A 22,127-nucleotide genomic window follows, 5' to 3' on the forward strand; every position below is an offset into this window, starting at 1 on the left:
TCCCCCTCCTCAAAACTATGAAACTGTGCTGTGATTTGAACACATGTGTCCCCCACAACTCACATGTCGGAAACTGGGGCCCAGTGGGATGGCTTTAGGAGGAGGAGCTGGTATGGTTTGCATGTATCCAAATTCAGATGTTGAAACTAATGTGATGCATTAAGAGGGGTGTGCCTTTAAGAGGTGATCAGGTCATGAGGGCTCCCTGCCTGGATGGGGTTAAGGTCCTTACAACAGGCATCAGCCAGCGTTCAGACTCCTGGCCATCTGCCACGTGAGGACGTGGTGCTCCTCCCCCCATGAAAGACAAGCAAGAGGTGCCATGGTGGAAGCAGAAAGCAGCCCTCAGCAGACACCACGCCTGCTGGTGCTTTGTCCTTCCACTTCCTGGTTCTCTGAGAAAATAAATTCCACTTCTTAATAAACTACTCAGTCTCGGCTATTTTGTTATAGCAGCAGGAATGGACTAGGATAGCCTGATTCTCAAAGTCTCTGCTGGTCCAGTCTGCCTGGGGGACCACACCCATGTGGCCCTACGTGGTGTGTGGTGTTCTTCCTCTGGGTCATCCCTCAGGCCGGGAGTCTATGTGGCTAATCAACTGCTGCTGATCTCACCAGAGTTGCTTGTTATCTGTTCAGCTTCCCAGAATCACAGGGCAGGGGTTCCTCCATTCCCAACAGGGTGACTAGAGGGTGATTATAAAATAGACACCTGAAGTGAGGGTTGGGCTAATGCAAGGCCAGAGCCCAAGACGGTGGTGTCCTCTAGATGCTGAAAAGGGCAGGGGAGCCGATTCTGCCCTTGAGCTTACAGAAGGAACGCAGCCCTGCCGACCCCTTGGTTTTAGACTTGGGACCTCCTGAGTTGACTCTCTATAGAGCCCTATTTCCAACTCTGGGGTTGGTGCCTGGCACATCTGGGTGCTCAAGGGATACTTGCTGAATGAGTATTGAGTGAAATACTGAAATATTGCAATAGTCTGTGTGATATTATCTGTGCTCCCCCTCTTTTCTAGGTCAAGTAACTATGGGAAGCTTGATGTTTAAAATCATAACGACTCCTGTTGCATGCTTTACCAGGCGTGTCCTGCCATTTTCAAAAAATAAATTCACAGCTGTGTCTTTTTGCAAAGTTACTTAGAAAAGAAACTGTTATAAATTCTAAAATATATTCATAAGTCATTCATTAAAAAGGAGACAAGAAATCAGTGTCTGATCAATATGACCTGGAGCAGAACGCACGGGAATCACTTGAGAGCTCAGGTCCATTAGAGCTGAGGGCTCAGGGCTCACCAGGACACACAGTCTGCTTCAGGGGTGTAGGTCTTGGGCTGGCCTTGTGTCCCTGTGAGCCTGGCCTGGATGAGAGGCCACACTGCCCTTTTGAGATGATGTTCTATATTAGTTTTCTATTGTTACAGCAGACTTTCTATTAGTTTTCAGATTTACCATTTCAGTTCCTGTGGGTTGGATGGTTCCTCTGTTCAGGGTCTCATCAGACTGAAATCAAGGGAGCAGCCAGACCTGCAGTCTAGACCGAGGTTTAAGTTCCTTTTTCAAACTCACATAGTTGTTGGAATTCATTTCTTGTGGTTGTAGGACTGAGGTGCTCGGTGCCTGCTGGCTGGACTGTTCTTAGTTCCTAGAGGTCATCCTCAGGCCCTTTCTTGCTTGCCACAGGGCCCCTCCATTATCCCTGTGACTGCTTCTTTTCAGTGAGCAGAGGATGCCTGCTGCTGCTGTGGTCCTCTTTCACAGTGTGCCTGATTAGGCCAGGCCCACCCGATGCAAACTTCCCTCTGATGAACTCAAAGTCTACTGGTTCCAGATCTTAATCACATCTCCAAAGTCCCTTTTGCCATAGAAAGGACACAATGCTGAGTGCTGTCACCTGCACTGCAGTTAGAGGTTCTGTACACACTCAGAGGCAGGTTACACAGGGGCTGTCCACCCCAGGGATGGAGGGTGGGAATCTTAGGGGCCACTTAGCATTGTGTCCATCACAACCCCAGAACCTAAACTCACATCTTTCCCACCAATCTTGTCCCCTCCGACTCAGGTGATCCAGCAGCAGTCCTGCAGAGCCCGGGAAGGCCTGAACGCTCTTCAGGTCACCAGTGGGCCCCTTGCCTTCTCCCATACACCCACATGCCAGCTGGTCACCTCCAGGCTTCACTTCCCTGCCCTCCTGCACCTGCCAGCCTGAGCTCCTAGTGGGACCGTGCCAGGCACCGCCCTCCCTGCCTGATGGCTTCCTGGGTTCCCCTCTGCCTGGGATGCCCTCTCCTAGACGCCCACAGTCCTCCAGGGTTTCTCCCTCCTCTCTTTCAGGCCTCACTCAAAAATCTCCTTCTCTGGTGCAGTGTCCTCTGCAGCTCTCCACAGAACCGCAAGCTTCTGCAACACCTACTTCCCCTCTCCTTCCCCCACTGCGTTTCCCTCCTCAGGTCCAGGAGATGGCCTTAGCACAGGCAGGAGGGGGCGCTGCTGCCCTGGGCTGGGGGCAGCCAGGGAGTGGACACTAGTTCTCAGGCCTGTAGCACCTTCCTTGATGACCAGTTCTGTCCAGACTGGAGGAGCCTGGCACTGGGTGGAGCGGCCCCGCTCTGCCTGAAGTCTCCTTTCTCTCTCTCCCAGCCCTGCTTGTCTGCAGGGCTTTGGGATCTGCTCCAGGTAGGTGACAGAGGCGTGGATGAGGTCTTACCTGGCCAGGGTGGGAACAAGGTCAGCCTGGCACCTGCCCGTGAGGCCCTGCCCATGGGGCTGGCTGAGGATGAAGGGTGCCCCTTGGAGAAGGGCCTGTGCTGCCCTTCTCTTGTCCCTTTCTTGTTTCATAAGCCCCCCGCCATCCCAAGCTTACCGTGGTGTTCACAGCGTGGTGGGTACGTTCTTCTTCACAGGTGGTCCTGAAAAGGATGTACACATCACGGTAGAGAAGGATGGGCATGAGGGGACAGCCTGCAGGAGTGGCTGGCAGTGAGTCTCGGGGGAAGAGACATTCACGTAGAGATTTGCAGGACAAATATGGGGTTGGTTCATTATTTTGGTCATATTTACTGAGGGCCATGCACCAGGCACAGGGAAAACTGCTCCTGATTCCGGCAGAGGTGGGCAGGGCACACAGGAGCCTGCACTCAGGGCAGAGGCAGTGGGGAGGCTGGGCAGTGGGGTCATTTCTAGGCACAGGGAAGAGAAATTCTGCTGAGTCAGAGACACTGAATTTTTGGGGTGTCTGGAGCATGAATGTTGGCAGGAGGGGGTCCTGGTGGCCAGGGAAGGGGGAGCTGTGAGCCGCGGCTCCATCCCCTGCTAGGCACTTACGCGCTGTGTAGAACAGTCATCAAAGTCCTAATCAGAATCTTGAAAGGAAAAGAAACGCTGGCTGTAGGCCTCATATCTCAAACACCTGCAAATAATGTCCCTGTCTTTCCTACACATGGCCATGATTAAATGACCTTTCACGAACAGCAGGGAGGGCCAGCTGAAGCAAATGGGGCAGGCGAGACCATGAGGGCGAAGGACAGACTGCCAAGTGCAGCAGTGTACTTGGGGAAAAAATCCCTCCATGTCCTACTGTAGAGGCACAAGTCCAGGGAACCGCAACGAATGTCACCCATGGCCAGCCTTCGTCCTGAGTAATGTTCATGTCAATTTCTGGTGGGCTTCCCTCTGAATTGCTGACCTTTAGGTGAATGTTCCTGGGATGCACTCCACGGAGTTCTGCAGACACTGGGAAGCAGGAAAAACTCCAGCTGTGCCTTCAGTGTTCCCGTGACGTGCCCACGTGGTGTGTTTAATCCTCCGCAACTTAATATGCTATACAATCGATTTACTTCTTGGTGAGTTCTGCACATTTTACCTAAAATTAAAGCTCTCTGGTGGCCCAAATCTCCTGTGGGCATGAGCTCACATGACATTCTGGAAATGTAAGATACTAAATGCTTGCTGACTGAAAATCAATGTTTAGGCCCCAGTATCAATAGCTACATGAATGGCCATGATCCACTCTTGCACATATTTTCAGGGGCTTTCTTCATATGGACCTAAGTTACTTCCCACCAGCTCCGTAGTATGATCTATCAAAACCTCTTTAAGAAATGTGTTCAATCAATGGCAGAGTGTGTTGTGCATGGTTCTGCCTGTTTTATGTGCGTCATTCTGCATTTTACGAAGCCCTTCTCAGAAAAGGAAATTGGTGGGCCTTGGGTGTGCTCTAATGTGGGGGCCTTTGAGAGCCAGCAGCCTGGGAGCCAATGACCTAGTGTACTCTTGAGTACAAAACCCCAGCTGGGGTTGCCACACTCACATGCCCTATCCTCTCAGGAGATTGTGTCCACGCCAAGGATGTTCACAGGGTCTGTCAGTTTCACCAGCAGTGGGGTCACCAGTGTTTGCCCCATTTATGTAAGGGGACCCACTTGGAATCCGAGGGAACTAATGACACATTCCAACTTCCTTCCAGGGCTGTTCAAGAACTCAGGTCCTGGGCCAGCAAACAGATCACCTTTCGCTTCTTGTAACAGGCTCCTAGTTGTTCAAAATGATGATAAATAATAGCCTCACCCCATATTTCTAGTATTTCTATTTGGAAATACTCCCCTCCTGTCCCTAGGTGATTAGTAAGTGAATCTGTCCAATAATCAGATCAGACTGACTGAATTGATAACGTGGGTCTCTCAGCACATTGAAAGCAGCTTTGAACATAATGGCTTTCAAATATGCAAATGCTCTTGGAAAAGGACAGGATGGTGTATTTTATAAAAGAAAACCAAAGTGGCATGTGAATTTTCATAGTGCAATTACCTAATGTTAATCTGGATCAAGATCAATGTCATTTTTAAAGATTCCATCACACACGGGGTTATTGAGGGCTCTGAGGACTGGCCAGGAAGCTCGCCACCCTCTGGAAAGAGCTCTGGGAAGAGGTGGCCACAACTCTTTCAAACAGAGACTTGCAGACGAATCTTCTGGACATAATTGGCCTTCATAAGTTAGCTCTTCTGTGGACATTCTTCTGAACAGAAAACTCATCAAACTAATGCTTAAAAACATTACTGGTGGCTGGAACGTAGCTCAGGAGGAGTACTTGCCTAGCATGCCTGAGGCCCTAGGTTTCTATCCCCAACATCGCAAAAGAAAAAAAACAAGTTACTGCTTGAAGCGGGGCTAATAAACAATATTTTCTGTATCAAGAAAATGCTCAGAATTTTGCTTTTTATTTAATCCAATTTGCCCTTTTCTAAGTGATGGACTGCAGTACAGTGGATACTCTGAACCACAGCACAGAATTAGAAGCTTTTCAGTTCAAAGTGACAAAGGAATGTGTCCTCTGAGGCTGCAGAACTGAAAGGGTTCACAGATTAATCCTAGAAATCAAACGACAAACAAGTAACTTTCCGGAAAGAGCATATTGTGCCGATTTATTATAGAATGCAGTTAAAAAAAATATTTTGAGGTTAGCCTCTCCAGTTTAAAAGCACTTAACTAGAAACACTTGAACAGCTATGCAATGGTCTCTCCCTAACCGGTGCCCTCCTACCAAGCACTGTAAACAGGGTTTTGAGAACATTCAATCGATTTCTTGTTATGAACAATCCAAGAAGTTAATGCAAACCTATTTGCTTCCCAAAGAAAACCATCTTCCAAATTTCCAAAGCATGCACTGTTACTTGGCATTAGGTATTTCAGAATGACAGACTGTTATGGTATTGTAAGGCCAAAATATAATACCTATTTACCAGACATACACATTACAACTAGAAAAAAATTACAAATGTTCACCTAGTGTAACAATTCCATCAGGAATTATGGGGAAAGGCACTGCATCCCTCTCATATCAACACACATCTACTACTCACTTTACATGCTTTGAGTTCATCCCATTAAACACGTGGACGGCTTTTCTACAACATACGATTCACAGGTAGGTTAATACAGCTTACACTATCCTTCCACTGTCACGTTTCTTCACCCAAGAGTACAACAGGTATGGATATATGCTGTCAGCTCTATTTACACGTTTATCTGGATGTTTCAGTGGGGTGAAAAACCAACTATCTCAACCAATAGTTCCCAAAGCGACCTTTGGTTATGATTCTTGTCTAGAAACCATTACATAAAGAAACAATGGAGACTGATATCCAACCCAAACACCTAAACTAAAATTTCTCACCTGCTAAAAATTGGCAGTGAAACTGCTATTCTCTGAATTGTATAAGCTACTCTACGTAGGAATTCAGATCAGCGTCTTTTGCAGGAGCACAAGTCACGTGCTACACTGGACAGGATGCCGAGAGACGGTCTTCCAGGTGCACTTCCACATGTGGATGCAAAGAGCTGAAGATCTGGAAGGTGACAGTTTCCCAATGCTTTCCTACTTCCCAAAGGATGTGAAACAACAATGCGTAACTTCATACACAAACAAAGGTTAGTCTTGAAAATCAGTAATAAACATGCACAGACATTCGAACATGAGGGAAGAAATGAGACGCTACAATTCCACATGGCGTTGCGGTTGTTTTCACAACCTTTCTGCACTAGACGCTTGGTGGCTTTGCGTGAGGCCTCCTCCTACCAGTTGGGATTGTACCCTGTACACTGGCTAGAAGCGGAAAGCGCTCCCTGGACCCACTGATCAACCTGCCCTAGGCGAAAACAGAACCTACCAGAAAAGAACAAGTACAAGACACTATCATTATTGGTTTTCTCAAGATGTCCCCAAATGTCCTTGTGCGATCACAACAAACTCAGTGATTGGCCCAAGACATTCCTGGGTGCCATGGACGTGGACTGAGGTGCAGCATCAGAACAAGGAGACGAAGCCTTGATTCTCTTCTGAGCAACATGAACTGGATTTCTGCCATAGCGGTCACGGCTGCCACCTCCCAAGTTGTGACCGGCCACTTCCACAGTAAAAGATTCCTCCCGTGAGTATGACTGAGAATGCTTCTTCGCCCGGCGCCAGTTCAGCTCAGGTGGATAGGTGTGTACTCTGGCCTTCTTGTCTGGATGATTTTTGGTTTGGGTCTCTTCATCCTCTCCATCTCCTCCTCTTCCTCGTTCTCTTGATCGCTCTCACAGACGTGGACCACCACACTGGGGGTGGTGTCGGTCGCTGCGTGCAGCTCGTACTTCTCTCCTGGGGAAGAAATAATGGCAGATAACTCAGATGAGACCTGGAGGGTGCCACGACAGGAACAAATGGAGTCACACTTAGGTCTGCCCAGCCGCCTCCTGCCTACGCTCAACGGGCTGAGACAGACAAGACACATTTTACATTTACGTTTCTTTGATGCTACGTTAAAAAAAGGACTCATTTCCAGTGTGTCTGACTCCGAGTCCGGCATGTGACAGGAATAAATGGAATGTGTATTTTTAGTTGACGCTTCTCATGTCACCAGGCACCCTACACTAACTACCCAGAGGCTCCCTGTCTGCCAGCGAGTCCCCAAGTGTGGTGTGAGGAACATCAGTTCAGGAACAAGATGCTGAAGGATAAACACATTTGGTAACTGATATCCTGAGCCTCCTCCGAGGGCAGAGCAGACCCAGGACAGGGACACCTGTGGAGGCCGAGTGTGCAGACGCAGGTAGGTGCTCCTTTCGCCTTCATGACCACGGCATCCCTTTCTTACAAAACTGCTGGCCTCCTGGAGCCAAGCATGCTCTGCTGTTCTGTGCCAGCCTGACTTTGACCAGGCTCAAGGTCAGACCACTCAGGTCCAGCACGGATGGGAAGAGCCTTCTGTAACTGAGGAACCTGGCCACGAATGGAGGAGCTGGGCATCCCTTCAGGGCTCCTGGCTATGGAGAGTCTGACCACTGGGTGCTGATGGGAGGCAGTGTGACCGTGTGGCCACCACGTGGGCTGCGAGCCTGTAGTACCAGGGCTCCAGGGTATGTTGTCTCACTCTGCTGTGTACCTCTCTCTTCCTCTATAAAATGGTACAACAAAGGCATCAACCTCACAGAGCTAGTGGCATGAGTGAATGTCCACAGAGCCCGTAGTACCTGGTTCACGATGTGCATGCCTGGCAATTTTACCTAGAATTATGTTTAAAAATGGAGGTGGCTGGGGATGTAGCTCTGTGGTAAAGCTTTTGCCAGCACACACAGACCCTGTGGTCAACCCCTAGCTAGGAGGTGTGGAAATGCTAAGGATTCAGCTCGCCCACCTTGGGGTGGCTCGGGTGAGCTTTCTTCTAAGGCTTCGTGCAGACTTTCTCTGAAGCTCCATGCAAGTGAGGAGGCTCCTCACCCACCACTGTGTGCTCCTCAGAGGCTCATTTCCAGCTGAAGGAGCAGCGGCAGGCTCCCAGCCTCCTGCCTCCCTGCATGCTCCTCTCCTCAAGGAAGGCACTGTCCCTCACACAGGAGGGGGCTGCCTTGTCTCTTGGAGACTGGATGCCAGTGTAATTACATCTGAAGAAGCCTCAGCTCCCTCAGAGCATTCAGTCTGGGATGTCAGACGGGTCACTGGAGGTGCTGGCCTCTTTACAAATCCTTACTATCTACCACAAAATCCAGAATGCTTGGGACTTAGGGCTATCATTGCAAAATCTGCAATCCTGAAAAGTACAGCCAAAATATGAAATACTATTCAGCCCATCGCTAAGTAAACCAAGGGCAAACTGGTTTCATGATGTCTGTTTTCAAAAGCCTTCTCCATGGTCTTCTGTAAAGACATGGTAGATTCTGGAGGCTGAGGAATTTTCCTTCATGGCACTTCTGACCTCCAGAGCAGGAGGGCACCTCTCCCCAGGTGGGGGATCCCATTTGCTCCCGTCTCTAGGACACCAGTAGATGCAGCTCTCAGCTTTGTTAATGCCTCTCACCAAGAGCTGCTGTGGAGGGCCACACACTTCCTCCAACTGACCATTTTTGACCTTGACCTTCAAGCCACGATTAGCAGTGGGTAATGTGATTCTTGCTTTATACCACAGGGGAAATTTCCATTTGGGCAATGTTTTCAGAAATGTAATCTTTTCAATATGAAATTGCTGATGGTCCACGAAAATAAAACCCAAAGGAACATCAGATTGCTGGTCAAGGAGAAATGAGGAGCTGACAGTCTCAGCATGTATCCAGTTTGCTCCAAGGGTGGGGCAGAAGGGGCTCACACCTCTTTACTCCAAGACCCCCTCTCCTCTCTGCATACTCAGCCAAATCCTAGCACATAGGACAGGAACCCACCACACTTGACTGTTTCCAAAGACCAAGGATTGAGTACCGACTTGAGGTCAGGTACTGTGAAGTGTCTTTTGTTGGATGATGACCTCAACTCCACTGGGTAAGACCCATTTTATGGACAAAGAGCCTGAGGTTCTTTCTTCTCTATGATCCCTGGTTCTCTTCTTCCTACCCATTAAAAAGGCCAGGTGAGAATCAGATCAACGAAATCAAGGGAGAAATTACCTTGACTAAAACTGAAATTTCTACAAGGATAATCGGTTTTCCCTTTTCGAGACTCCACTGCTCAATGGCACCTAGAGAGACCTGGTCATGAGCCATGCAGGCTGTGCCCCTGGGCGAGGAGATGGATTCACGGGTGAGGGTGCCCATCGAGGGCAGGACTAATGAGCAGTTATGGTGGCTCTTGCACACCTTCCCAAGGAATGCACACTCATAGCACAAGTGGCACTGATGTGGAAGAACACAAAGGGAGGGCACACTTGCACTGGCTCATGAGGGAGCTAAAGGGCCCATGGGGATCCTCCCTGACCTGTGAGCAGCAGGTCTTTAGCAGACTCTCCCTCTCCACCCCTGCTCCTGCCTGCAGGGCACTGCTTACCTGGCCCAAGCTTGGAGATAGCATATAAAAGATCATAATTTATGACTGGAGTAGCATCTTCCACTTGTTTCCAACCAACCGGCGGAGAGGCAGGAGGCGAGATCAGGAACTGCTTGTCTGGATTGGGCGGAGCCAGGTGTGAGCTTCCTATGTGTAAAGTCTGAGGAGAGAAGTCAACACTGGTCACTGCCCTGCAGTGAAGAACTACAGTGTCAACAGCACCTGCCACAGCTTCTGGAAGGCAGATGTGAAAGGACAGGCCAAGTGCCAGGTGGAGCAGGTGTGATTCCAGGAAGAGCTGGGAAATGGCCCTGGCCCTGACAGCACACCTGCAAGCTCGCTAGAAGAAGGGGGGTGGGGGTGGGGGTGGGGGTGGTTGTGCTTCCTCTCTTGCTACTCAACTCCAGAAGGCCAAGTGTCATTTCTGAGGTTGTTCTCAAACTCACTGCCTTCTTAAAATAAGTACAAGACCGAGAATTCAGAGCATTAATTTTTCCTTTCTTGAGATGAATTCTTGGGTTTTCCATATATAACATCATCAGTGTATAGATGGTCTTAAAAAAAAGGATGGGAGGAGGAGCAGAGCACAGTGGCACACACCTGTAGCACCAATGATTCAGGAGGCTGAGGCAGGAGGATAGCATGTTTGAGGCCAGTCTCAACAACTTAGCAAGACACTGTTTCCAAATATCTCCAAATAAAAAAAGGGGTGTGGGTTCAATTCATAGTACCATCAAAAAAAAAAAGGATGGGAAGAGAGATGCATGCATAGCCAATGCACCTGACTCCTGACTCACCTGAGCAAAATACAACTTCATTTCCTTCCCAAGGAACTCAGTCTTATGCAGCTGCAGTCTGGCATCAGCTGCAGACAAAGGGTTGCTGAAGTTTATTCGGACACGTTTGAAGCTCTTAAAATACTGAAAGGTGATGTCCTTGTCATATGTCCTAAAGAGGGATTCAAATTTGGCCTGAAAAATCACAATAAAAATAAAAGGAGTTGAAATTTATCTGTATGTGACCTTTGACTAAAGGACATCATTACATTGCTTAGTAAAGAAATGAGTTACCAACCACTTGAAGAATTCCTCACTTCCTTTTTAAGGAGATGCTGCCATTTCTTTACGTATTTTTAGTGCATATTCTAGGCACACACTCTACTTCTGAGCAACATCCTTAGCCAACACAGCCCCTTATTTAGGCCAATTACAATTACAGGTGATTTTATAAGAAGGTAAGAAGATGACTTACTAAACTCACTTAATGAGCAGAACAATACCAATAATTAAATACTTCTTATGATAAGAGAAAAAAATATTTTTAAAGCAGAATGAGCATTTTCCTAGAAGGTTTAGTTTGGCAATTCCTTATTCCTAGGCCTGATATTCCTATGAACTTCCTTATCCTGGCCCACTCCAATCCTGCCATTTAGCTAAGGATGATTTTACATATGTCAAATATTTCTTTAGGGCTTAAAGTGCTAAGTGCAGCTAATTTGGGAAACTTTTTTAAATTGAACAATGAACTTTTAAAAGTCTTGCATTTCTTAAAGGAAGTAGTTTAAAAATTCCCACTGTTTTTTTAAAAATCTTAGTCTGTTACTTTTTTTTAACTCTCTAAAATGATACTGGTTTAAAATTAATGTATTGCAAATGGACCCATTTCTGCACTGGCTTGAATACAGATAGGCACACGTCATGAGAGAGAGTGAAAAGTAGGAAACATCCCGAGCTCCTAGAACGAAACGCCCAGCTGTGGGATTACCAGCTCTGATTCAGCAACCGGCCCACCAGCCTCTGGGAGAAGCTCTGGGGAGAGACCTACCAGGGGTGGAGTGGGGCAGCGGGTGGTGGGCAATGGGGACTTCAAGGAAGACTGCACGGGCTTTTAGACGCTGTTGGAGTCTTTTTCCAAACTAAACCCTTGGGACAGGTTGTAGGAACCCGTGTGCAAGGCGGCAGAGCGCCCGGATCCCGAGCACCGCGCCCTCTAACGCGCAGGCGAGCAGGAAATAGCTCATGCACCGCGCGGACCCTCTGCAGGAATATTCGCGGCTGGTAAGGGAGGGCCTGGTCCCCGGAGCGCTCCCCCGCGGCTGCGGCAGGAAAGCGGCGCGGCGCCCCGGGGCAGGTGGTCGCGGGAGGGGCAGCAGCTCCCAGCCTCGTTTTCGCACAAGCCTGAGCTGCTCTTGAGCCCCAACGTTTCTGTGACTTTCCCACCAGGGGCTCTGCAGAGGCACGTGTGAAAGGACGCGCCTGACAGCGATTTCAGCTGGCCGCAGGCTACTATTCCCCACCTCTCTCCGGTGGCCGAGCTGCCAGGGTGTCTCGCTAGATGGGGAATTTCACATGACCTCATCAGTAGGCACTGTGACCAACTGTGTAGTTCTGAAGTTATGATTCAGAATTTGGGAGAGATGACTTTGATGAATAATTTTAGAATATAACTCAGGGCTCAGGATCAGAACAGAGAAATCCACATTCTCTGCTAAATCCCCATTCCTACCATAACATTCTCTTATTTGTTTTAATCTAGTTATTATAGTGGTTCAATAGCATTAGAATATGCTGTACGATCTAGTTAAAAAAGAAAAAAGCAAACTATGGTCCCAGATCACAATCCTAGTACACAATTACGAAGTTAAATTTGATTTTAAAAAGAAGAAGAAAAAAACCTTTGCGTGTTCCCATATGGTTTTGGGTATAAAGCATATAACACAAACATCATCCCTCAAACAGAACATACACAATATTCATTTATGTATATTATTAAAAACTCAGATAGCTGGGTAGCTATCAACAAAATATCTGACATTTTAACCAAACAAAGAAGAAAAGTATAGAGATTAAAATTACTAATTATATTAATTAGTAATTACCTCAATGAGATCTGCTGCCCAGGAGGCACATTAATCCCACATTTAAATTATTTATCCCAGTGTGATGATTTGCTAAGGCGCATTTTCTCTAGCTGGTCTAATCTGGAAGCTAGAAGCAGACCCTTATAATTACTATAAACATGCAATAAGTTGAGAATATTTATTCCCTAAGACGAAATCAAATTATTCTGAACTCTAGCTGTAAAAAGGTGGTTCTATTCACGGTGAGAAGAGGCCTCCCTGGAAAGGTCCACCCACACCTTCGGAATGAAAACCATGCAATTTCCAAACTCTGCCTCGATAGGAAGCTGGTCCAGTAACCTAGATGCTTTCAAATTCTGAGACCTCTAAAAATTCCCTCATCTTAATTCCTAAAGCAACAGCTTTTGATTTTCAAGACTCAAAATATTATGGACTTATTTCAAAACCCCCAAACCCACAAGAGAGCCACACACCCACACGTATTTCAGTTAATAGTCCTAATTAGCATAATGCTTTGAAAACTCTCGAAAAATCACATTACATTAGAAGCCTTACCCTGGTTTCACTTTCGCTGAAGATCTCACTGTTTGCCACACAGGCAATCAGGGAGCTAAAACTGTAGTTAAAGTTTCTAAAATGCATCCTGCTTTCTTACAGGGAGAGCACTAGAGGCCCGCGCAGCCAGCTTCTTTTCCAAGAGACTGTAGGTCCCTTCTTGAGCCAGCGCTTATAAAGCACGGAGGGGGAGGGCCAGGCCCCTGGGAAAGAAAAAAAAAAAGCCCAGCGTCCAGAGCATCCTGTTTGGACAGCAAATTCCTGAGTCAAGTCCTGCATGCTCGCAGGCAGACAGGGACAAAGTGTAAGTTTCTACTGGAAAGAGGTGACGTCAACACCTTAGTCATTTTCCCTATGCTAATTAACTCTGCTCGGGAGGATGGAAAACCAGCTGAGGTTGCTTCCCAGCTGCCCTGTCCACCCTCTCGCAGCATAGTTTCCACTGGTAGTAATTCCATTCAGCCACTCAGACGGCATGCTCCGAGGCTGAATGGGACGGCCCTTCTTAAGATGGAAAATGTTACAGAAGAACAAGGACGAAGGTCCACTGCAGTAAACAGCAATTAGCCTCCAAGGCCACTTCGAGGCTTTGGGAGACCTCGAAACCCAAGTCTTGATGAGTTGCTTGATCCCTGTAATTTCCTGACAGCCTCAATCAGTGTTTCAGCTGGGGCCTTAGAGAAAACATTTTGAAATGTCTTGGTCAATGAACTCTGCTTTTAAAGAAAAAAGTGGGATTTATTTTGAAATGTAGTGTTTCCCTTTGTTTTTTCCAATTGAACTTTATTGGATGAATGTCCCAATTCCCACTTGTGTTCTACAGGAATATGGTGGGAAGAGATACTAAAGCAATCTTAGAGTTTTCATTTGAAAACTTTATTATTGTAGTCTGAGAAATAGGGGATACAACACTTGGCCCATTTTCTAATGGCTACTGAATTCAGGCAAAGATACAAAAACATTTCAGAGGGTGGGGCTCAGTAGTAGAGAGCTGCCTCAGGTCCCGGGTCCCATTCCCAGTGCCATGAAAAACAAAACCCAAAATATTTTAGAGAATCTAGCCTCTGAAACTGAGAAAAAATAAAATAAAATAAATAAGGAGGTCTGTTTAGAGACTCAGACTATTTTTTTTAAATTTATTTAGGAAAGAAAGAAAAAATGGAAAGAATATACACTATAATTGAAAAGCTAGTATAGGGGGCCTCTTGTTCATGAGATGCCCAGTCTGGAGCACCTTGGGATGGAAGGCTGATTCCAGTTTTTTCAAAAGGTCGCAACTCTAACTTCTAGGCACTTTACCAGTTTGGATTCCTATGCTGTCTGGTCCTGGGTCCCTCCTCCTCTCTCCAGTTTCATTACCACCTGAAAGCATTCAAGTTATTTAAGCGTTCTCTAGGTTAGGGACACCTAACTTCAACTTCCAAAAGTTAAATAGACCTTCCCATTCATATTTAAAAATTAAAGCAAGTATCATTAAAGTCAGCCAATAATTAAAAACAATGTATGCAACAGGAAGAAACAAAGCAGCACATTTATCTCTCCTGAAAAAGGAAAAGTCACCTTTGGATGAGTGAGTGTTGCTTCATTTCAATGCACTGAACCTCGCTGCCAACCGCAGGGTTACATAAGAAACCAGTTACGGTGTTTGGTTGCCAAATTACCCATAGCTCCCAACCTGAAAATACCCAAATACATTTATTCTAAAAAGCCTGGAACACTGAACAGTAGTGTGCGTCAACACCAAGGAGGAAGTGCTCAGCCAGGATGGCGCTGTGACGGCGCTGTGTGACGGAGGGGACCTGCCTGGGCGACCTGGAGGCATCTGCCTGGAATCAGGGTTGTGGTGTGCGTGTGGTGAGTGGTGGTGTATGTGGGGGGACTGAGGGAAAGGGATGGAGACAGAGGACACAGCACTGCTCCAGAGCTCAGAGAAGTGCCCTCCCTGTGGTCCCACTCTGCCTTCTTTTCTCTCTCCTGGAGTCCATTTGGTAAAGAGCATTAAAAGGTGAACAGAGGAGCAGGAGAACACTCATTTCGTTGTCCTCCTCTTTTCTTTAAAAAACCATGACACAAATTTGGTTTGTGGGCAAAACTGGAACACTTCTGTCCATCTGAAACAACAGTACTGGCGCACTGGGATTTACTGTTTTAATTTCATATGAATGAGGAACAAAAAGAAGTGAGGTATGTAAAGGTCGTTCAACTGTTTTTGCTCACAGAAATGATAGGCCTTCCACTAGGCTGCCCCCAAAGCCTAGCAAAACATAATTCTGTACCTGCCTTTGGACTGATCAGCTCCATGAAATCAAACCTGAGCACGTCCATTTTTAGATCAGAATAGGAGCAGGTCAAGATGATACCTGCCATTTTGTAAGGAGGCTGGAATGGAAGTTTCTGGCAAAAATAAAATAATTAGGTCACAAAACATGTCAGGGCCCTAGACTAGAAGAGAGAGACCCCTAGGATCTGCCACCTGAGGTCTCCTTGGCTGCAAGGAGAGAAGCATGGGCAGATTTAATAAGAGTGATGCAGGTAGTATCACAATACCTGACCTCAAACTACACTACAGAGCTACAGTAACAAAAACAGCAGGTACTGACAATTAAGCAGACGTGACGAGCAATGGAACAGAGCAGAAGACAGAGGAAACCCACCAGACATAGCCATCGGATCTTTATCTGATCCTTGACAGAGATGCCAAAAACACATGCTGGAGAAAAGACAGGCTTTTTAACAAATGGTGCTAGGAAAACTGGATATCCAGATGTAGAAGAAGGAAACGAGATTTCTGTCTCTCACCCTGCACAAAAATCAACTGAAAGTGGATCAAAGACCTAGGGATTAGACCAGAAACACTGCAACTGCTAAAAGAAAACAGAGTCAACACTCCAACATGTTGGAGTAGGCACCAACTTCCTTAATAAAACCCATAAAGCTCAAGAAATAAAACCAAAAATGAATAAGTAGGATGGCATCAAATTAAAAGCTTCTGCACAGCAAAGGAAGCAAGAGCATGTAGAAACTGCAGAATGGGAGAAAATCTTTGCCAGCTACTCTCTTGACAGAGGATTAATATCCAGCATACACAAAGAACTCAAAAAACTTAGCACCAAAAATAAACAAGCAAAAAACAAAGCAAAGCAAACAAACAAAAAACCTTCAGAAACAAGTAACACACAAAAAGAAAATCAACTGGGCAAATAAACAGACATTTCTCAAAAAAAATGCAAATGACCAACACATATATGAAAAAATGTTCAACACCCTTAGCAATCAGGGAAATGCAAATCAGAACTTCACTGAGATCTCTCTGCAGTTAGAATGGCAATCATCAACAATGCAAATAACAATAAGTGCTGGAGAATATGTGGAGTGGAGGTCAGGCACATTCATGCATTGTTGGTGGTTCTGCTAATACTAATTAGTATTCTCTGAAAAGCAGTATAGAGATTTCTCAAAAGAACAAGAATGGAACCACCATATGACCCAGCTATCCCACTTCTTGATATTTATCCCAAGGAATTAAAATCAGCATACTATGGCAACATGTACATACCAATGTTTGAAGCAGTATAATTCACAATAGTCAAGTTATAGAACTAGTCCAAGTGTCCTTCAGAAGGTGAATGGATACAGAAAATGTGATATATATATATATATATATACACAATGGAAATTTACTCAGCCATAAGTAAGAATGAAATTGTGTCATTTGTTGTTATGCTAAGTGAAATAAGCCAGACTCAGAAATTTCTGTCAAGGGTCAAATGTTTTCTTTCATTTATGGAAGTTAGAAATAAGGAATTAAAAGAAAAGAGAGATCACATGAAAACAGAAGGAGAACAATGGAGCATAGGAGGGGCACCTAGGGGAGGGAGGCAGAGAGGGGAAGGGGAGGAACTGGAATGAAATTCACTGAACCACCCCATGTGCATGTATGATATATCACAGGAATCCCACTTTTATGTGTAACTATAATGCACGATTAGAAACCTCGAGGAAGAACCATAGAGTAGGGGAAGAGGATCAGGGAGAGGAAGGAGAGCTGGGGAGACGGTGGTTGTGGGGACTGAAATACAGTGAAGTCCGACATATACATTTATGAATATGTCAAAATGAACCCCACAATTATGTATACCTGTAATGCACTAATAAAAAATACACAGATATTCAAAGTAAATCAAACAAAAAGGCGTGGGGGGGGCAGGGGGGGACTCTGTTACTTGTCCATTGCTTGTGGTTTGGGAGACAAGTACATTCTTGATTCTTGTTTGATAGTCAAATGTGATTGATTTGGAGGCAGCAGTGCCCACAGCAAAGTCTCATTAGAACTCTTGAAAAGCATACTAAACGTTGCACTCAAAACAGTAAAACGAAACTAGAAGCTAACAAAGAAATGAAATGCTTTAGTCAATTCAAAGCTTTAGATGTTTTGCATTTCTTCCACCCACACCATAAAAGCCATAAATGAATCTCTTTAACCTGCATTTGCCTCCTCTGGCTCCAAGCAGTTAGAGGGTATTTGCATTAAGAAGTTTCTATTTTGGGTGAGGGAAAATTGAGGTTTATGCTGAATTCCATCATTCCCATCACAGCATTCCTACAGCGCAGCTAGGATGACCTCAGAACACCCATTATAAACCCCACAGAGCTGACAACGGCCCTGGCAGCAGGCCACACAGGAAGCCAGGGACAAAACCAAGCGACCAGGGAGGGAAACTGAGGCTTGACTGGGAGGTCGACCAACGCACAGAGAAGAGGGAAGCAATTTACAAAGGTCTTTTTGGGAAAAATGGCAACCTACTAAATGGATGCCAGGCTAATAAAAATCCCCTTTACCCTGGTGTTTAGCTCCTGGGACGACGGCAGACCTTGTATTCTTGTTTGGGGAAGACTTGCTGGTAATTAATGTCTGTAGCCCTTCCCTGCCAAAGCAGCACTGTCCTTCCACCTCCATGCCCCTCGGGTGCCACTGCCCTGCTTCTGAGCCCACGCAGCAGGGCACGACCCTCTGCGTGAGGGAAGAACATGTCCAACTTAATACACGCTCACCTTGCCTTCTTTTATGGCATGTTTTATAAGGTGTGCCATGTAAAGCAGAGCTTATACAGAATTTACAAATAAACTGCTCGGCTGGCAGAGGTACTCAAAGAATGAGGCTCACGATCAAGAACATTTGGACACCATTTGTCTAAGCAGTGGTGCGATTCAATTCCCTGTTTTCTTTAGGCCTTTTCATAACCAGCGAGTGTGAAGAAAGAAAGTAGGAAGAGCATTCTTCTTTTTGATAGCTATAAAGGAATTTCTATCTTTAGCCACTCTCAGAGGTAATCAGGGAATGGCTCAGGGGAGGCCAGATGTGGACTGAGGGATTCTGGCTCTTAGTGTTGCTTTAATTCTGGGAAAATGTGCTTGCCATAAGGAAGGGTCACCATTTAAAAGAAAATGGAAAGCAAAGTGACAGCGTTTCAAAGAAAATGCAAAGTAGAGCAGATAACTTTTCCTTTGGGATGGGCTCTGAGGGCTCTGACTACTAAAGAATGTGCCGAAGAAAACAGGGAAGTTCTCCATCCCTGAGGATGAATGAGAACCAAACTCTAAATCTGAAATAAGAAAATTTCTTTTTAAGTGTGACAGGTTTCATCTTCTGTAGGAAAACTGAAGAAGTGATAATAAATGTCAGCCTGCTGGCACACATCGCTGACACTTTGAAAAGAACAGAGAAGTCTGGAATAACATTTTATACTTTGTACAAGTTAGTACAAGAAAGTGTGCAAATAGTTTGAATAATACAAAACTTATATGAATGGCTTACTTATGTCAGTGTCAAAGGTGATGGGTGCAAACGTACTCTGGGTTCCTTCTGCTAAAGGTGAAATGCTAAGCACACTTCAGTGAACCTACCAAGGTCAGTTCAAGTTCATAATGGATATAAAGAAAAATCATCATCATGGAAAGAAATAGAGAAAGAAAGAAAAGGAAATCACCCATCTAAGGTTGGGAGGAGGAGTGTGTCGAGATTTATTCCTGAAGACAGAGGTCACAATTCTCAGCAGATTCCATCTGGTTTGTTGAATTCCGTGTGTGCTCTGACTCCCATTAACTCTTGCTTCCTTATTACCTCAACCTTTCCTTAGCACATAAAGATTAACCACCCCTCTGCAACTTCTTGGAAAAACACTGTGCCATGTTAAGATGAAGAAATAGCCACAGGCAAATCAAAACTAGACTTAATGACTTGGAGACCAGCAGATGAGGATTAAGGGAGGTAACATTTATTTAGAGATTACTAGGGCCTAAAGCCACCCTAATTAATCATTTCTTCTTTTGTTTCTTAGTCTGTTCCTTTCCAGACTCACCTTGCTTTGATTACTGATTTTGACTTCTGCTTTGATGCCATTCTCAGCCAGGGGCACAATCTGCAGTGAACAAAACCTGGGCAAGAATGGCTGCCCAGGAGTGGGCGCTGAACGTCCACCATGACCAGCATCACTCCCTGATGCCTGGCTGTATTTATTCTAGTGCGAAATGGCTCTCACCACCTTAGGCTCAATTCTTTCCCTAGAATCCATTCTTTCACCTTAAAAGGATGAGCTCTACTTTCTAATGTTGATGTCCATGGATGAACCTTGCTCCTCCCCAGCAGGATTTCCTACTTAAGTGGGAAGGACTGAGACTACTATGCCCTGGCCAGGACTTGTTCTGGAAGCTTCTCGCAGGCAGCCTGGCCAAGTGCTGGGGACGTAGGAACACCACACCAATACCTGGTGAGTGACTGGCTGAACTAAATAGATCAAAAGGCAAGAAGTTCATGGAGGAAAAGGAAAAGAGCCAGCAAGATGGGAATCTGGAAATCGTCAACACCAGAAAGAAACACAATCTCAACAACTCTGCTGAGCAGGGCTTGTCTCCACACCCAGTCTTAAAACTAAGGAGGAGTCCGCTCAGAGATAGTTTTCAATGTATGTGTGCTCTTACCTACTATTTCCATTCCATCCACACACCCTGTTTCCATGTCTGTAGTGAGAAATCCCGGCAGGGCTATTGCATGTGCTTTCTTATATTGCATTCTTTGCTGACTACTTAAAAGTCAGATAGTAAGTCACATGAAGAGACCTGTACCCTGCCATCCTCATGAAGCAATGCAATCCTGGAAATGTTCTTAAGGAAAGATAAGCCCAAATACACAACTAATAAGATCCCACACTCACCACCACAAAAGAGAATGGATGTGCTGACTTCACTCATCAGGAAAATCTGTGTGTTCATGTCAAGAGCCCAAGACTTGGGTTCATGTCTTTGCACCAGAGGGCCTGAGGCATAAGAGCTGGCCCTTCCTCTCTCAGGCCAAGATGGCCCCGTCAGTTTACTCCTTGGGAACTGGTAGCCTCCAACACTTAAAAAGAAATAAGTCTCAATATTGAAAAATTGGGGGCTTTCACATAGAAACTGTGTTCCTACATTTTGGGGGGGTAAAGGGAAAGGAGGATGTGGCACTGTAGCCCTGAATACCATGTGTTTTTGGCTAAGCAGGTGCCTTTAGTGGAAACCAGGGATCTCCAGTACCAGGGTCCCCACCACTCCTGTGGTCTCACACCTGCCCCTCCACCAATGACTGACCCCCAAAGGCATTTAAATTTTCAGCTTTGGCTTAATTTAGTAATTCATCAAAACAGATCAGTCAACCCCTAGAGCCAGGCACTGGGTGTGGTGGCTGTAGGCACAGGCAGAGCAGCTTAGCCATCCTGGCTAGGGCTCACTCTGTCCTCTGTCAAATGATCTGCACCAAATTCTGCTGTGGAAAGCGCGTCTCTCCTCTCCTCACGGCAGCTCTGTGTGTGTGTTGTGTGGCCCATTCACAGGCACAACGAATTCCCCTGGTGACTCCCTGCGCATCTTGGGAATGTTCTCTCCCTCTCCTTAAATCACACTGTAAATACTGAGAGACCTGGTTATAGGGATGACCTTGACTCCTCAAATACATAGAAACCAGAGTTGATTTCTTAAAGCAATTTTTAGTAAAAAAAATGATTGGGCCATAAGAGGGAAGTGAACAATATGGCTAAGAACCGGAACCCTGATTCATCTCTAGATCTCTATAGAACTAGCTTACGATTAAGGGAGGCAGAAAGATTTTTAATGTGATTGGCATTAGAAGACACAGAAAGACAATCTGAACATATTTTCAGAGTGAGGTTTTGAGATAGTTTTAAAAGACCAGGTTGAGAAGACAGCATTTCAAACTGCTCTTGTAAAAACTCTAGGAGACATTTTGATCAATCATCTAATATTGACAATAACTTGGGAAGATTATGCCTAACTTCATCTTTTTTAGAAACCCTTCCATTAGTCTAGTCCACTTTGGGCTCTTCCATTCTAAGAAAGGTCACAAAGGTCACAATCACTACTCCGCTCAGTAGAGGGAAAATACTTTGGCCTATACAATAATCAACTAGTCAACCCAATCAACCAACCAGCCAACTAGCCAATCAGCCAACTAACCAACCAACCAACCAGTCAACATGGCAGCCAACCAACCAACCAGCCAGCCAGCCAGCCAACTAACCAACCAACCAGTCAACAAGGCAGCCAACCAACCAACCAGCCAGTCAAACCAACAACACAACCAGCTACCCAAACAACCAGCCAGCTGGCCAGCCAACCAACTAACCAACTGCTGCTGCCTTCTAGACTCTGAGACAGAGGTCCTTGTGCAGGAGATTTACTGGGGGAAAGCGAGGGGAGAAAGCAGGGCTGGCAGAGGGAAGGTGGAGTAACAATATGATGGCCTGCTGACTCTCTGGGGAGTTCTGGGGGAAGGATGACCCTTGATGGAGCAAGAGACATACCTACACTGATCAGCAGTGGGACAGGGGCTACCCTGGTGAAGGGGTGGAAATTGGGTGGGGTGGCTTGTTTCAG

General features: G+C 45.9%; 1 protein-coding gene across 2 annotated transcripts in view; it reads right to left on the reverse strand.

The window, feature by feature from the left end:
- Nucleotides 1-5,393: 5,393 nt before the first annotated feature.
- Nucleotides 5,394-22,127, reverse strand: part of Rcan1 (regulator of calcineurin 1) — an 83,386-nt gene continuing 66,652 nt past the window's right edge. Inside the window, exons 1-4 of one of the 2 annotated variants that reach the window (XM_046439132.2) lie at nt 13,206-13,456; nt 10,588-10,761; nt 9,791-9,950; nt 5,394-7,138 (exon numbers count right to left, since the gene is read on the reverse strand). In XM_046439132.2, the coding sequence (XP_046295088.1) occupies nt 6,966-7,138; nt 9,791-9,950; nt 10,588-10,761; nt 13,206-13,292 (594 nt within the window). In that variant the 5' untranslated portion in view covers nt 13,293-13,456 and the 3' untranslated portion in view covers nt 5,394-6,965. Of the gene's footprint in view, nt 7,139-9,790; nt 9,951-10,587; nt 10,762-13,205; nt 13,457-22,127 lie in introns of those variants that run through there. The other variant, XM_046439131.1, reaches the window with a different exon arrangement.

This window comes from Marmota monax, unplaced genomic scaffold, assembly GCF_021218885.2.
Source record: "Marmota monax isolate L192 unplaced genomic scaffold, Marmota_monax_Labrador192_F-V1.1 WCK01_AAM20220418_F8-fsc00125, whole genome shotgun sequence".
Taxonomy (NCBI): Eukaryota; Metazoa; Chordata; class Mammalia; order Rodentia; family Sciuridae; genus Marmota; species Marmota monax.